Consider the following 18,448-nt stretch of genomic DNA (forward strand, 5'->3'; position numbering starts at 1 on the left):
ATAAGTGGCCATGTACAAGTAATCATGTTGAATGCTCAGTTAACAGTTTGTAAAGTATCTCTACTTGGATAATGCATCTCCACCACAATAAAAACAACTAAAACAGTTTTGGCATTGTGTATAATACTTGATGTGCCTTTTTCAAACACTATGGACATTACAACCAACACTTCTTTCAATTAGATATATTTCAAACTCGAGCTTTCCCCGTTAATGTGGGCCAGACGATTAAACAGCACATCTGCAAAGATAATGCAGCGTTCAGTGTGGTCACTGTTGTGTTGTCTATATCTTATTTAATCATATAGTCAATCAATTGATAGTATTTCATTCAACTGTTTATGTATAGACTATTCATTGATACGTGTGGTTTTATTTCCACATCTGCATCTAATGTAATATACAGTTTCTCATTCAATTCAGTCTCATTGAGTGACGTAAATAAGTACATTGATATTGGATTTTTGCTTCATTATGTTCTGGTTAACATTACATACTGAAGACGATTCCTAATTTGGATATACTGCACTCTTACATGACTGTAAAAACTCTCAACTCAGGTAATGCTTCTATAGTTCCATCCTCTGTGCTTTGCGAGTACTACATAAACACTTCCTGCTATTGTCTGTCAGACACAAGCACAATCTGTTACGCTCCGCAACAACACACGCACGCACGCACGCACACGCGCACGCTAACAGAAACACACGACCTCTGTGCGGCTTCTGGGCGGCACTAACAAGTTACGGGAGGTTGATACGTCAGAGCAACTGTGCCGTCTTGTGAAAAAAGTGAGCTGAAGGGAGTGATTAGACGACGAGAGAGGGCGAAAGGAGAGAGAAGAAGAGCTCGTCGCGCTCACATGAAGGCGAAGCGCGAGACATTTGAGAGGCAGTTGAGTCACTTCAGCACCACTCCCCTGTCAAAGCGGGATCTGGCTTCTCACACAGACTGCTGCCACTCTGATTGACTTGACTTGAGGAACCTCAAAGCTGGTAGGAAATTTTACACAATTGTTTTGTTTGTTTTTAAACTCATAAATATGCTCATTCTCCAGTATGTTGCCTATGCCCATCGTTTGTGCTCTGTAATGTGATTAGTGGACGTTTTGGCTCATAGTTTTGCTGATGTGAGAAACTTTGTGAAAAACATTTTGTGTATTGGTTGTATTTGTTTGGTTTTGGAAGTGATGTCCTTTAGGACGGGGAAGGGGAGAAAATTGGAAACAGAGACGCCCACCCAAGAGAGTGTCCACTCAAATGTTTGCAAAAAAAAAAGAAAGAGAAACAGAACATTGAATGCAGTGCTGAGGGAGACAGACATATAGAGATGAAAACATGGAGGCTGTACAGTTAAAGGCCGGAAAGAGGCTGGGAGTACGGAAGTAGTTGTCTCAACACCAGATACCTCATCTTTCAAGCAAGGAGCATTAAAAACAGGATTGAGTTATCCTGCATATTGTTTTTCCAGATGAATATATATCTTTTACGGAAGCCATCCCCCCTGGCTTTAAATCAAATTTCCGCCATATAACATGCTAAGAATAACTGATCATAGTTCTGAGGTTTGATGCATCACCACCATGAACTGGTGGAACTCTACCAAATGACAAAAACAGAATTATAATAATAACAGCTATAAAAATACAAACCGTTTGAGCTTTTGAAATCCAACTGCGTTGAAATGTATCAACATGAGTTGGAGACATTTCTGTAATGAGACTCATGGGCATTTGATTTTATTTGCCAAATTGACCGTGGATTAGTGAATATTTTCTTTGAACAATATTTTTCAAGGTATCTATATATCTATTGTGGTTAACGGTTATTCAACTACTGAATACAGTGGCGGTATAATGATGCATTTACAAGATGGACATTCTGTTCAGTTTTATTGGCGAATGACAGAATGCCCACCTCTGTCGATCCTCGTGCAAAAGAAAGTGATGACGAAAGCGTGGTTAAAATTGCATGACGGACTGACAGAATGACGATTACAGTTTGGTTCGGCTTGAAAATAATGACAACGATGATGGACGGGTACCCAAGGACCTGACGAATGATGCCAACCTCTGTTTACTAGTAAAGTGTCTTTACAATTAAAAATAATTTATTACAAAGGCAGTTGCTGAGATATTTTTAACTAGTTTTATTTTATTTTAATGAGTGTTTATTCAAGTTTTTTTTTAACTTCCTTTAATAGATCTCAAGACCGTATTCGATTTCTTGCCATGTTTGCCGTAGGACAGCCTCAACATCAGTTTCCCATCCATCAACACAGTATCGGAAACACAACATTTTAATGTGACTACAAATTTTAATGAATACTGATTAAAATAAAACAAATCTGGTTAAGATATCTCATCAACTGCCTTAACTGCATAACCTCTGACTCATACAAGCATTTTGCGAAAGGCACTTTAACACCAGTGGAAGGGTTCGAGTGTGTTTTAGTTTTAAAGGCGTACGTACCCCTGTATCCCAATGCACAAATATGTAACACATATTTAACCGTCTTCTTCAGTCAGTTTTCTTTGGAAGACTAGAAATACTATACACGGGTACAATTAACTCTGTAGATGGTGGACCAAGTGTCTCTAAGTATGCATTGGTTTGGAGAACATCCCTCATAATAGCAGTCTGAAGTCACATGACCATGGTAATGAAACAAAGATGGAAGGATTTCGGGTTTAAACAATCCCAAATCTAAATCTGTGTAGTTCATGTAAAACATCATGATAACAATGGTACATATTAAAGTACCACCCCCTAGTGGAAAAAAAGCTTCACTGCAGGAATCTGATCTCATTTGAATGTGACTGCCAAGCGAGGTGTAATTGCACAAGGATAGACTGTCAGAAGGATTTTGTCATGGTGGAAGCCATTGAACTAAATATTTGTGGATCTTTTTTTTCTGTCCAGTCAAGGAAACTTGGACATATCCTAAATGTCAAAGATATAATTGTACCTTTTCCACACTCATCCCTGTTTACACGATCATCCAAGCCTCAATGTGGTACAGTTGTGTATATGCCACTGTTATATGATTTTCTCCATCATATTTGCCTTGTAGATCTTTGACCGCTTTTTAGATTAAATCAAGATTCATTAAATTTTACAATGAAATAGGTTAGCATGCCATCAAATGTTTGTTCAGATATTTGAGTGATTTAGAGGCCACAATGCATTGACCTACTCAAAGAGGTGCATAGCTAAAAGTGACTCTTTCCATCCTCACAGTCAGTTTCCAGAGAAACACGACGAGCGCCGAGTGCTATCTTCCCCCCCCCACCGCTTACTTTATTTTGTTTTGCCATTGGGCGTGGAAAGGCTTTTGAGGCTAGCCACCACTGGGAGAAGCCTTTGCTACCTTCATGCTTCAACATCACCACGCAGTCAGTCACATATCATTTACATTTATTGCACATGGTAAAAAAATAAGTTATGCCCTGTTCTGCTGGCAACCACCAACTGTTTATTTTAAGAATATGATTTGTGGAGGCATGCTTAATTGTTCTATGTCTTACTATTAGCCACTCACTGCTCTTCTATTACCCTTTCTGGCAATCTGCCCTTCAAGCGCTGCTCCCTCCATGAACGTATTGCCTGACTGCATTCCTCCCATTCCTACTGGCTTCCTGTGACTCGAAGAGGAGTAAGCCCTACTGGCCACAGAACTCCACCTTGAAGTCGTTCCCACCACGTGTTCCATATGTCTATTCTCTCCTCTTTATTTGCAAACTCAGCCTATTTGAATGGCTTAAAAAAAGAGAACAAATATTGGGACACACCTATTATTAACTTTGGGAGACTTGGGGGAGAGTCCGATGATGCAATCGTGACATGAACCCGTATCTTGAATGATTATCTGTCTGAAAATTCGCTTCATATCAAAATAAGTGCTGTTTTAAAACAATAAGATTTTTTATTCCTCGAGGCATTTATTTATTTTAGTTTCAGGCTTTGAGACAGCCTCTCTCAATATTTACACACGCTTTCTGAGGCAAATCCATTTTCGAGTTCATATGTTGGAATATTAGCCTGACACGCATTATTGCGTCAGCCATATTGTTGATTTAACTCATTCACTGGCATTGACGCCTATAGACGTCAAAAATTCATTTTAATTAATTAATTTTAAAAAATAGTTTCCACTTCTGTTAATGGTTAAAGTATGAAAGCCTAGAAAAAATAGTTTATTGCACATTCAGAACAGATTTGTTAATAATCGTGAGTTAACTAGTAAAGTCATGCGATTAATTACAATTTAAAAAAAATTATCACCTGATGCCCCTAATTTTTAATAATCATTTTTTTAATCGCGAGTTAACTAGTGAAGTCATGCGATTAATTACAATTAAAAAAATTAATCACCTGATGCCCCTAATTTTTACTAATCTTTTCTTCTTAAAAAAAAGATTTAAAAAAGCAAAGATTATTAAAAATTAGGGGTGTCAGGCGATTAAAATTTGTCGCATGACTTCACTAGTTAACCCACGATTTTATATCTGTTCTACATATCCCCCCAAAAATTCTAGGTTTTCATACTCTTGTTAACAAAAGTGGAAAAAAATGTTAAACTAATAGAAATAGTTCCAATGAATTTTTGACGTCTATAGCCGTCAATGGCAGTGAATGAGTTAAAGGGGCATAACAAGTGGAGCGAACTATATGGTAAGAAAAACATTGTAGTCAAAATTTGTAGTATCAGCAAAACCAATGCCAAGAGGTCATATTCTTTATATTTCACTTTTAGCGTTCACATAAATCAACAGCTACCAAACCCAAAGGACAGAAAAAGATCATGCTCAGTGTCTAACAATTATCGTTCAATTTGGAAGAATTGCCATGAAATTCAATTTACTTGAACATACAGTAATCTATCAGTGTAAGCTATCTCCAATTTTTCAGGCCACAGTCGACCTCATGACTGGAAGGACGAGCTGATGAGACAATGATGTTTTCTAACTCGAGCTATCATTTTCCCCGTAAAGCAATTGAACAGCACAATGGTTAATCTTATGATGTTCGGGGTCAGTCTGGGTCAAATGAAATCAAATACGGGCTCAGTTCACTGTCGTCCATTGTTTGTGGGTTACAGTGATGTGAACATTTGTGGCCATCTAAAAACCAAACAACCTAGCTCGTCACACAAGTAAAATGATCATAAAAATATATATGAATATTTCCAGGTCATACCAGATAATGTCCAAATATGACCACTACATAGCAGTTGCTAAAAGAGTAACTTTTTTGAGTTGCTCCCATGTGTTCATGACTATCTTGTGAATGATAAGAACACCTGTGTTGAATGTATTTTAAATTAAAAGTCCCAAATTGATTATTTCTTTTTGGTTGCACCACATGATAATTCATAAAATGGGCATCATGAGGCAAACTTATTCGTCAGTGACCGATATACGGAAGCAATGAAGCTATCTTGTCTGTCTCTGTGTGTTCAATAGCGGTATGTTACATTTTAATATATAGTTAATGTTTACATTAAGCTAATTGCAGTTGAAACACTTAGGGTTAAAGGGGAAGTCAACCCGACCCCAAAATTTCTTGACAATATGTTCTATGCAGTCCCACTAGTCTAAATACAAAATTCTGGTTAATAATGCATTAGTGGAATATGAGTTAAGCAGCAAAATCCATCAGTTTTCACCAATATCAGAAGGCTGCCATTTTGCCACTTGCTGTCGACTGAAAATGACATCACAGTTGCTCAGGTAACAACCAATCACAGATCAGCTTCAGGAAACAGGTCAAGCCAAGTCAGCTTTATTTATATTGCACCTTATCATGTAACGAAACAACTCAAAGTGCTTTACACACACACACACACACACGCACACACGCACGCACGCACGCGCACGCACGCACGCACGCACGCACGCACGCACGCACACACACACACACACACACACACACACACACACACACACACACACACACACACACACGCACACACACGTAAAATGTGAGCTGTGATTGGTCGCAAGTACCAGAAGGCCTGAAAATACAAAGAAGAGATCAGAGTGGTAGTAAAAACAAGCTATGCTAACTGTTAGCATATCTGGAAATTAACTACATTGCAGTGGCAAACTCTTCTCCTTGTCATTTTTACTGTGTAAATGATTAGGGAGCACGTTATACAAACAATCAACACAGCCAGTCCATTTATAGCTGTGTGTGTACCCTGTTTAAGCAAATAAACGCCTCACCTCAAATAGAACATCTCCATTGAGTGCCCCCCCCCTTATTTATTTCATATAGAGAGATGGGATCAAGCTATGTGACAAATAGTGTGACATAATGAACAAGACTGCAGTAATCTCGCTCATTAGTACAAATAAAGGCATTCCTTCAACTAAATGCCTTGTACACTGCAGTTGAGTAACCAAATTCCACTGCTTGAGGAATGCTTTCATTATACACTGACTGCACAATTCCTAAAGTACACTTACCCAATCTAATGACATCATTGTGAACACACCATAACCTGCCAAGTAGGTGTGCACTTAATTATTCTAAAAAGGCGTTTCTATTTTGTTGGCAATGGCAACCTTATTTGGCAGCATGCTAGGGATAACGTATTCTTGACAGATGTTACTATACAAAAAAAAAAAAACACAGTACGAGTTTGTCAACTTTAATGAGTTAAGATTGTAGCCTAGATGTTGAAACAAAGAATGCTCCCACGCAATTTGAGCACGCCTAGTCTCACACTTTAAGCCCTCCCAGTGGTGTCACACTCAAGGTGAGACTGCATGCGAGTGTTTAGCGACTGCGAACGCGTTTCTAACAACAATTTAGTCACTAAATTGGACTCCCAAGTTAGCAGTAACCGCGTTGGACTAACCTGTTAAGGCAGTTAATGAACAGCAACCAGTTTATTTAGCAACGAGGATGGATAATCAGGTTAATACTTCGTTTTGTTTCTGTTGTGTGACATATGACTTTAACCTTAAATACGCCCGTCATTATGAGGTGTGGTGCTTGCATTTGAAAAGTTTTGTTGTGCAGACTGGAGGGGAGCCCCATGTAGGCGAAACAAGCCATCCTTTAGCTGCATAAACTTTTGCCTCCTTGGAAATGCTGCATTATAGACAGAAAGACCAACAAACAAAACGAAAACAAAAAAAGTGCAAGCTACATTAAAAAAAGGAAGAAACGGTAAAGGATTTTTAACCAAACATTAGAAATGTGCATTATTTCATTTGTCCAATTACTATCTTTTCTTCAACCCACTGATGTCAAGCTGAAAGTCTGTATTCAGCTGCATCTGAATCGTTTTAATTTAAAATTCATTGTGGTACTTCACAGAACCGGAACCAACAATTAATCTCTGTCCAAATGTTTATAAACTGATACGGTACAGTTGACCATGAATAATGGCAAATATTTACAGCTTTTGAAAAGTGAATCGTCACGCTTTATGGGACAGGCATTAAAGTAAGGAAGGAAAGCAGAGAAGTGATTTTTAACAAAGGAGCTGGTTGGAGGGAAGGAAGGAAGGAAGGAAGGGGAACGAAGGAGGGAAAGTAGAAAGGAAGGTCGGAGGGAAGAAAGGAAAGAGGAAACGAGCAGGTCTGAGGTGGAAGGAGATAAGGAAGGAAGATAGAAAAGCAAGTTTAAGGCTAGCTGCTCGAAGGAAGGAGGAAAGGGTGAATGAATAAATAACAGATGTGACGGAAAAAGAAGGCAACATTTAGAATTAAGCAGAGAAAATAAAAAACCTGATGGATGAAAGAGTGGACGTTGAAGGGGAAAATGAGTAAAGATAGGAAGAAAGGAAAGTAGAAAAACATTCAGTGATGGAAGAATGGAAGGAGGGAAGGAAGAAAGAAAAGTACACCATGTATGTACTGTATATATTAAACATTACTTACTATAATTTGAATGCGAGATGACAAAAATCACAAATACTGTGACTGTGACGTTCCCCCCTCCTTGTTGGACCCTTAATAAAATTGGAATGTTTTGTGCTAGGCAACAGATGTTTGGTTGTGTGATGTCAGAAAGTCAGCTGCGTTGAATGTATTTACATTAATATGACAAAAGCTTTCACGTCACACTCAATAAGCCCCTTAGAATGAAAATTCGCACACATGTGCATAGTATTGATGCACGCTAACATGCATGAAGAAATCCACACCCACTTAGCAACACTTGATGGAATATTTGCTATGTTGTGTCCCTCTTTGGATGGATGAGGTCATGGTTTGGGTGCTATTACAGGGATTCGACTTGCATTCGTTTCGTGTTGTGCTTGTCCAAGGATTTGACACCACGGCCTGCTTTCTGTTGCCTCTCAAGTTTCTCAGATCATGTGTTCCTCTGTTTATCTCTCATTAATAGAAGATGTCATTAGTCCTTTGAATGACTTGATACAGTATCTGCCAGCGTGTGTGTGAAAGGCTGGACACGAATAATAACCAGTCTTTTTATTCAACACGGAGGGTGTCACCTTACCTGAACTGTTGTCCTTTTAACTTTACAAGTTGTGGTAGCCTCAAGGGTTGTTTCTTAGAAATTGGCATTAGCACATCAGATAAAACAGCGTTTTAGTGTTTGTCAATGGCGTCATCAGTGATGGAAGTAGTGGATCACTGTCCTTCTTCTTTTTTCTTCTTCTCCTTTATCAGCGGTGGCAAATCCAGGTCCAGAAAGTAAAAACCCTGGCACAGTTTGGCTTTAGCCCTAGCTAGCTCCTCGGGTGCTCGGTTACCTGCTAGGGAGCTAGCTAGCTAGCTGGAACTAAAGCCAAACTGTGGCAAGGTTTTTACTTTCTGGACCAGAATTTGCCACCTTTGTCCTTTATGCCGGAACAATTTTTATGTGCAATAGAGGAGTTTTGTGATGGTGGTTTGTACTGCGATGCATATTTAGTGGAAACTCAGTTGGACCAAATGAGATTTGAGAGAGGATAGTCGGAGAGAGAACAGCAAAAAAAAAAACACAACAGCAATATTATAGACTCACATTTACACCTTACACAAAAAATAAGAGTTTTCAGTTAAAATACATGCCTCTTGCAGTTGTTTATAATTATTTGTATTTGGTGGGTAGAATGAAATAATTCCTGTTATCCCACAAGCCACTCAAGTTGGACTAATGAATGGCAGATGCTGCATATCCTTCGCAATATCCTCATGGCATGATTTTCACCGCCAAAGGGAGATTAATCTCTTAATTTAGCCATTACAAGAAGTGATTGTATTTATCAGTTCTTCTCAGGAATCAGGAAAAAAAATGTAATCGACTTGATCTATGTAAGAGACTTACTGATTTTGAAGGCTATTTGACATGAAATGGATAAATCAGGCATGTTACTTGTCACAGTTCTATCAACGACAAGACAATCTTCAACTGCATTTCTGCTTATCTTTACTGAAACTAAATGCACCACTTCCTGTGTCATCCTCTAGTTGTAATTCTTTGAGACCGACCACCTGACAATATTCCACACATTCACCTATTCCAAATGTATTTGTCACGTGAACTGGTAAATACTTGATAGTAAAGTTAAGCCAACTGTAAACCTCAGATAGTCATTGCAAGGTATCCATTTGTGGTGTGCGATTTATTGCAACCTTTTCCCAGGAAAGAACTTTTACAAGTGTCCAGTGTTTGCCAATGTAATCCGCAGCAGTGTGCTGTCAATAAGCACAGTGTTCTGGACAGGCCACAGCCCTATATCACATTTCCTGTTCCTGATTTAAGATTTCAACTCATATGACTGTGATACACTCCTCAATACACAGAAATAGGACTACTTGTGTATTGTGTGCGGGAAACAAAATGAGAAGAATGAGCAATAACAACTCAATTCAAACAAAGTCAGCAGCTTTTTTTTTCTTCTTTTTTTTTTAACAGCCAAAACTACCGGTAAATTAACCTAGTGATAATTGACCTAGTGACCTAGTATGAAAATCCATACAGGTAAAATGCATTTTAATCTCAGTGCCAAACTTGTAAAAGTCAAGACGTACTTTGAAGCAACAAAATAGTAATATATGGATATATATATATATATAATATATATATATATGTATATATATATTTTTTTTTTACATTTCAAATGTTTCACGTACAGCTGCCAACGCTGTCAAACTCTAAAACACTTTGTAGGCATACTGTGTAAATGTTTCTCCACAAGATGCGACATTGCTGTAAATGAACGCAAACACTACACCCATGTTGTGATCTGCCATGTTTGTTTTGGTTATGACACACTCGCACCTGCCCAGTCTCATCTCTCACCTGCAATAATTTTAGAATATTTTATGTAGGGATGGGCCGATACCAGCCTTATTTTAATCGGTACTCGTGACGAACAATCACCCTCTAGTGACCGTTTTACAATCAGGAATTAGAAATTTGAAATTAGATAAATAGAAGGAAAGGAAATATACTATATTGGGATTTATAGGTCTCTCTTTTAAAATGATCTGTCATTTTTGGGGAAGGAATTTTATCTATTAGTGGTATTGGTAACTAGTATCGGTATCGGTGACTATACTCATCCCTAATTTTATGCAAGTCTGGTTTACTAGTTTGTGTTTTCAGGTTCTATAAATGCTCTTATGCAAACAAATATCCCAAATAACAGTTTTCATCTGTTTTCAACCAAAAACAGTCTCGTGTAAACAGCACATCCGCCGAGGATGACGTGGTAAAAATAAGGATACTCTTTTAACAATCGACAGTCTGTCTGTGTTGTGAACAATCAATTTAAATCCTACTAAATCCTGCTAGCTTGTGACATTGTATCACGCTCACACTAGCTGACAGAAGCTTACCTTGCTTACCCTGCACAGCCTCAGGGACAGAAAATCAGGAGACTTGTGACTCATGTCAGTTGAAGAACGTGGCAGGGACTGTGCAAGACCGCACACAGCATTTGAGCTATGAAAAGAAAAAGTTAACTTCGCTTTTGCTTTGACGTGAATTCATATTGCACATATTCATCCAACTTTTCTTTTTTGTGCTTGATTCGTCTTAATCTCCAGTAGATTGAGAAAATCACATAGGCCTATTTAGATCATTGTTTGTGAAAAAGGTCAAACGTGGAAAAAATAGACAGAAGAAAGTAATCATCAAACTGTGTGGCTAAAATTCACACAAACAATACAAACACTTGTAGGGGCGTTTGCTTTTTTTAATGCACTTGATCCCATAACAACAAATGCACTGCCTACTGCTATTAATACGTCACCACACACACTTGCATGATTGCACTCTGCGACGTGTGCGCAGCAACAGGTGACGCTAAAAATAATCGGCAATAGACTGGTCCCTTCAAAAGAAACAAAGGGCTTCTATTAAGGGCACTATTAATACACTGACGTACAGCATTGCTCGCGCACATGCACCTTCAACTGTCGCACTCACCAATCCTACATATGCAAACACAAAGACCTGCTGTGTACACTCAAAAGAAGCAACTGCAAGCTATTAATATCTTGGCAGGCATAGGGTGGACACACACACACACACACACACGTATGGATGCACACATTTGGAGATTGATACTCCAGCTGCTCGGAAGCAGAGGGACAGAATGTCCCCGACAGCTGTGCATTCCTCTCAACGTAAGAGTAGAGGGGTGGGCGGGAAACGGAGGAATTGGTGGCAAGTAGGAGGAACTGCTAAAAGTGGGCACTATGGTGACGCAGGTCAACTTTCACAAGTCAATAAGAGGCAAGAACTGTAGTCATTTGGGAGTATGGTTATGATTATCGTGGCTGTAGGTTTGTGGAAGTCTTCTGCAGAATCTGTTTCAAATATAACGGTTACTTCGTTTTTAGACGGCTGATGATTTGGATTGAGCTCTTTCCGTGACTTATAAGAAGATGCATGAGGTCACTGATGATGAAGTGGTTACATTCCGCTGACTTTTGTGCAGGCCAAGTGGGTTTAATTCCCCCTCAGTGATGATGTGGATGGTTGGTTGACTGTATATGATGACTGACACTCAATTCAACGTCAAATCTGCTTTTCGCCCAAGGTGTCAGATCACCAAATGAAAGGGTAGTAAAATCTGCAGATGCACCAATGAAATGCATCCAACTCAATGCCCTCATTTGAGAAGCAACTTTCTAATTTAGTAGGGCATATTATTCATTAATCAATTTATTTATTTACACGTTAATCCTGAAACAAAGCTTTTAGAAGCAATTGAATGAACAATTGTTTTTCTTTTTTAACAAGAGTTTTTATTTCTTAAATTCACCTTGTGTATTTTCTTGTTTTTTCTTCTCCTAGGAAAAAAAAGCAAACTGTATTTTCTTGCATAAATGCAAAGCAAAATGGATTTAAAAAAATAAACAAATATATGATCTACTAGGGCTGCTCAATTTTGATGAAAATATTAATCACATTATTTTAGTAATAATTGAAATCACAATTAGGACAATCATTTATTTTTTAGTACAAAACAAGAAAATGTTTAAACATAATAGTTATTAAGACAAATAAAGTTATTTGAAACACTATAATTATGCAAGTTCCTTTTGGATGAAAGAAATGTTATTAAATTAGTTATTTTAATTGTATTTTTATTTTTAAAGGGGAAAATGTATCAATTTAAACAACTCAAACAACTAAAAATTTGTATTAATAATCTTTTTTTTGGGATGATTATGCTGATTTTGGAATTGTGGAGTGTAATAATTGTAATTGAGTTGCACAGCCCTATGATCTACTGATATGTAATTTGAGACCATGTATCATACCGTAATTAATTTCCATTTCCAGTTCAGTTTAGCGAGTATATTTTCCCTCATTAACTTGCCAGTTATTTTCTTGTTCAAAGTTGGATGTTCTCCATGTTAACGTGGTTCCAGCCAGAGTCAGACATTTGTGAAAAGTGGAGCCCTTAATTCAGTTGTTAAATATGTGCTAGCTGTGTCAGACTCATGTTAGCTTAACAATTAGCATGGCTTCTCCAAGTTTCCTCATTATCCCTTTGCGAGAAGAAAGTGTGGTGATGATGACTAACTCAGCAGCGTGTCTGCTTGTGTTTAGCCACCCTAGTAGCCAGCAAAGCTTGTTGCTAGCTAGCCGGTTGAGGCATAAGTAGCAAAAAACTTGCCTCGATGGCCATCGTCCCTTACGTAGGTAATGTAAGTGTGTCAACATGCGTACCTATAGCCCAGCTTTTTGTGCGGTACGGAACAATTTCAAAATCTGTGATTCTCAGGTTTTGCTATTTGAGGCACAAAATGAAAATTTTGACACGCAAACTGCGATGCCAAACCGCTTGAGACCTAAATGGGTGTGCTTCTGTCATATCACTCATACAAACTTACTACGGGGTTGCTAATCCAAGCAGGTTCAAACCTCGAGTGTTGTACAGTGCCAGACTGTATGCACACAAATAGTAACTCACACTTATCCTTAAAGCGTGACTTACTGACTGAACTCCATCCAATAACACAGTGGCATTTGCTTCAACCCAACAATAAACAAAGCCAAATTTGTAGGCCACAATGTGGATATAAATACAGCTGACAGACATCTGCACTCTCAAGATGCAGCAATGAATGCGCCAGTAAATCTATTCAACCAAAATAGCAGCTTCTGCTTGCCTAAATGGACCAAGAGGATGTTATGGTGCAGACTAACTTTAGATACAGGAAGTGCGCATGTGTCTGTGTATGCGTGTGTGTGGCGTGCAGAAAGAGGATGGATGGTTGTGAAACAAATATGCCATTACAGAAACCAGAAGTTTGTCTCCTGTTTATTTTTAGCACCACAATGCTCAAAATGAGAAGAGAGAGAAACTACTCGCACAGATCATTTCTAGATACCGTTATGATTATTCATAAATCGCTTAAAGATTTAATCATGGCAAAAATAATGGTATTTTGTCTCATCTATATTATTTTAACTGCCGTTTGCAGTGATTTCAAACTGCATACCATACCAAACTGTAAAACAAAACAACAACAAAAACTCCAATACACATACTGCAGTGTTGAATTTATACCCCGTTGACTGAATTTGAATAGAAAAAAGGACTTTCCAGTGTTTTCTTTCTTTCTTTCTTTTTATTTATTCATTTATTTATTTTCTTCAAAAACAGTGTTTAAACAGAAATTAATTCAATGTTTATAAATGCTAATTTAAAGGGAAACCGATTTATGTATGAAGTACTTCTTTGTAGCATGATTTTAAATAAAAAAATGAAGTCAAGCTTCCCTCTCTCTCCCTCTCCCTCTCTCTCTCGTACTCTCTTGCAATAAAGTGTCATTGAACATCCGCTACTGTAGGTGGCAGTGGCGCTCTCATTGTCAGAGTATGCCCCGTGAGTAATAGTTTTAGGTTGTTTTTGTTTTTAATCACGCTCGGTAGAGCAATAAACAGACTCTTAAAAAGACACAATGGAAAAATATTTAACAAGAATGAAAAGGAAAGTTATTATTTGTTATAATTTGATTCATATAATTATTTCCTTAACGTTAATAAATGCTATGCAGAGGTGAACTTATAACAATTTTATAGACAAATCATGCTATCTGTAGAAGAGTTTGGTGGGCATGAAATGGTTTCTTCTTACTGAGGGATGTAACAGAAAACAATTGAGAACCACTTACCTGGAACATTAAAAAAAAAAAAAGATTACATGCGTTCATGCAGGTTAATCCTGCTACCCCGCCTACGCTAATGACTTGGCCTATTTGTTTCTATTATTACATTATTTCCTTGTACACCACATGACTATTGACCTTGTGTTGCGTAACAAGCTATTATTACAGTCAGTGATTTTAGATGAGATGATCTTTGATCTTTTTATCCATTTATTTTCTCCCGCTTATCGTGTTCAGCAAATAAGAGGCGGGCTACAACCTGAACGGTCATTATTCAAACATACAGTACATTATTGGAAACACGGGGAAAGCATGCACAGAAAGGCCGAGGTTGTAATATGAAACGGAAATCTTTTGAATTCGAGGCAGATGTGACAACCATCTTTTTATTATTGATTAAATTCCTCACAGATTCAAATGATAGAAATAAATTCCCCACAATTTTTCTCACTACACTAACGTTGCTTATGTGAACGCTGTCCATCACAAGAGCAGAAGTGAAACCACAATGCTTAAATGCGCATTAGCATGTATTGTAAATCCTATTGGTCTCATTAACTCCCTTTATTATTCTGCTGCGTGCAAGCAGCGTGTGAGGGACTTTTGCACACGCGAAACACCCTCACACAGATGATTATTTCACTGTGAGTCAGTCTGACTTTTGGGAACTGGGCCCAAATGGATCTGCATGTGACTCTGAAACAAAATGCTGCGAGGAGCAATATGCACTGGAACCTTTGGATTTTTGCTTGCTAGTGTTGTCCATTGGTAGTGTTGTGGTTCACAGAGCTGACTTACCTGCAGTTGTATCATTATAGTTCATTCACAGGTGTCCACCTTGAGAAAAAGAATGCTTTTTCTTTTGTTTGAATTCAGTATGTAGAGCATCTTTTTTGTACTCATTTTAATTTCAACAATAGAATATGTCCCACTGTTGTATATCAGTAAAAAGATTGTCTGTCTTATGAGAAATATTGAGCAATATTGTCAGTTGCAGTCAAATGCAGGCGCCAGGCGTATAGGCTCGGTACATTTCCTGCTTCCATGTAACTCACTCAACTTCCCATAGTTGATGTCATGTTGCTCCTTCCCCTTTTAAAACACTTGTGGTTGCAGCCAAGTAGTGCTCTTCACTTTGCCACAATTGCTTTAAGACTCAAAATGATCAATTCTGCTTAATTAACATATTTCTTTGTGATTAATTAATCGATTGATGATGCCTATCTTTTTCGGTCACAAGTTAATCATGTTCACCTTAAGGAGCCACAAAATATCCTGCAGACCACAAATGGCCCGTTTTAAAGCCGATTTAGTCTGATGCTCTAAGTCTACATGCACTTGTTTGCCCATAAGTAAATAAATACATAATAATAATAATGTCTTATTCTTTCTGTTCCATTCCACAGTGGATGCCATCAACAAAGGTCCTTCACTACCCAAAAGTGGGGAGCAGTCCATGGACCTAAGCGTCTCCCAGAGATTGGTTCATCCAGGCCAAGATTCGGCTATGCTTGCCCCCCACCGGTCCTTATTCCTGGGAGCCTTTAACTCTCAGCCCTGCTCCCAGTTTCCTTACCAACAGTTGCAGGTATGTACAAACGCACAAACCTCATTATTGTTATGGAGTGGTATTGTTTTTCATGGACCACTCATTGGTGCTGGAGTCAAATTGTGAATTTGCATAGTTGGTTTCATCATTCTCCTTCTTTCAGTATAACACTGAACAAAGGCAAAGAGAGATGGAGGCTGAGAAGCAAGAAGAGCTACAGCAGCTAATACGAAAGAGTAAAAATGAACAAAGTGAGTATCTCATGCACAATATTTATCCAGAGTGTTCTATTCAATTCTGGTAAGATTGTTGACATTTTCTTTATCTGAGTCATAGATCTCTGTACGTTTCAATAAAAAGGGGATTTCCAGCAGTCCTGTAACCATTTTGCTGTCCGATTCTAAGGAAATTACGTAAATGCAAAAACCGACATCAAACCAGCCGGATTGTTTCAGGAAACACCTCGAGCTGTACCCCATACAGGAAGACAACTTTTGACGCTGCCATTCGTACATGTTACCGCTTGCGTCATTGTTCGGAAGAAACATTGCAGATTGTACTCGATTTGTCCATTTTACTTGTAATGCTGCGTAGTGGAGAAGCGTGGCAGAGCGAGGAGTCTGGTTGACCTGGCGGTACAATTTTGAAGAGTGCAGAAGTTCAAAGAGAGAAAAATATGTAATATAGTAGTAGTATTAGCAGAAGAGCTTGATTTAAACCGGACTAATGGAAGACACCCATGTTACAGTTCCATGGGTCAGGTGGTGCACTCCTCATTCCGACGTCTTAATGTTGTGGTGCTGTCGACCTGCAGGTGCTGTAGCCAGTCCACTGGTGAAACAGAAACTCAGAGAGCACATAATTATGAAGAGCCAGCCCACCCATGACAGGGTCAGCCCCAAACATGGCAGTCCTACACCAGGATACGGGTTTGTCATAACAAAAACAAAACAAAGTCCTATTACTGCATATATTTTTTTTAACTGAATTTGTTTCGGTTACCAAGGCACCCACTTCCAGACATGTCCCCAAAGTCTCAGCCGTCACCCAGTGACATCCAGCGTAAGGAGCTGCGGAGAACAGGTGAGGTATTGTTCCTCTTTTGTTCACACCTTCAGGTGAAAACAGCGACGAGTGATTTTCCATTTGAGCTGTCTTTGTATTTTGTCAACCAACAACAAGAGAATGCAAAAGTGATCAAAGTAAGGATAAAGGCCGTGAAATGTCATGCCTGCAGGGCCAGAAAGAGAAAAAGAGAGAGAGCAAAATCTCCCAAGTCATAAAAACAAGAGTGACAGTGAGACACAAAGACCAAAAGAGTTACATAACATTGACTTAGGTATGTGTAAAATGAACTGTGTGAGAATCCAGAGCAGGTTTGTCTCACCGTGAGAATGACAGGAGGAGTGGTTAGAGCCTCTTGCACACGTCTGAAAGCACACTAAGCACTATTTATTCCAAATCTTGTTCATGACCGAATAACAATACAAAGCAGCCTTGCATCTTTTCAGAACCAGATACTGTTTTTTAAAATGTTTTTCGTGGGGTGGAGTATATTGGATTCTCAGCCAACTAAATATTGTATGCTCTTGACATGATTCAGATATTTTTCTTTGCCCCACCTAAGATGGTTAAAAACAATATAACATTTAAGTTACAAGCTTTACTTTGTGCGTGTCTGTAGTCTTGCTACGTCTTTCATTTCTGTTTCTTTAGGCTGCAATTCGTGGGCTAAATATATACGCATGCATGCGAGAGTTGTGTTGTGCACGTGTTTCCTTGTGTGTTTATTTCAGTTTTTTTTGTTTGCATGCAGTGTCTGAGCCAACATTGAAGTGGAAGTTAAAGAAGCTCATCAGCACAAGACCAAACCCATTGCAGAGAAAGATCAGTGCCCCTCCTGCTGTCAAGCACAGGACAGAAACTCTTGGTAGAGTATTTGCAGTCAGACGCTTCTTGCTTTTATTCTCAAGTGATCTTTTCTTTTTCGTGCAGTACTTCGTTTTTGTACACTATTGCACTAAAAGACTACACTGGCCAACAGCAAATTGTCATCAGAGATGGCCTAAATATATTTTTAACACGGATTTAAAAAAAAAATCTTGACTTTTTTCTAGCATATCAAGTTTTTTTTTTTGTGATATTTCTGTGTTTTTTATTTAATTTAATTTGACCTATAAAAGCAAAACCCAACCTTTAATTTATAAATATTACTGTAAATAAATAAATAAGTAAATAAATAAATACATTTATTATTATTATTATTATTATTAAAATCTGATGTGGTACAGAAAAAAAAC

General features: G+C 38.3%; 1 protein-coding gene across 1 annotated transcript in view; it reads left to right on the forward strand.

Moving 5' to 3' along the window:
- Positions 1–758: 758 nt before the first annotated feature.
- The window catches only part of LOC147167000 (histone deacetylase 7-like), a 41,291-nt gene continuing 23,601 nt past the window's right edge, over positions 759–18,448 (forward strand). The window contains exons 1-6 of the mRNA XM_086087916.1: positions 759–995; positions 16,006–16,187; positions 16,312–16,399; positions 16,963–17,077; positions 17,155–17,231; positions 17,965–18,078. Of these exons, the coding sequence (XP_085944042.1) occupies positions 16,056–16,187; positions 16,312–16,399; positions 16,963–17,077; positions 17,155–17,231; positions 17,965–18,078 (526 nt within the window). The 5' untranslated portion in view covers positions 759–995; positions 16,006–16,055. The remainder of the gene's footprint in view (positions 996–16,005; positions 16,188–16,311; positions 16,400–16,962; positions 17,078–17,154; positions 17,232–17,964; positions 18,079–18,448) is intronic.

This window comes from Leptonotus elevatus, chromosome 10, assembly GCF_054856555.1.
Source record: "Leptonotus elevatus isolate MCC_2025b chromosome 10, RoL_Lele_1.0, whole genome shotgun sequence".
In the NCBI taxonomy this organism is placed as follows: domain Eukaryota; kingdom Metazoa; phylum Chordata; class Actinopteri; order Syngnathiformes; family Syngnathidae; genus Leptonotus; species Leptonotus elevatus.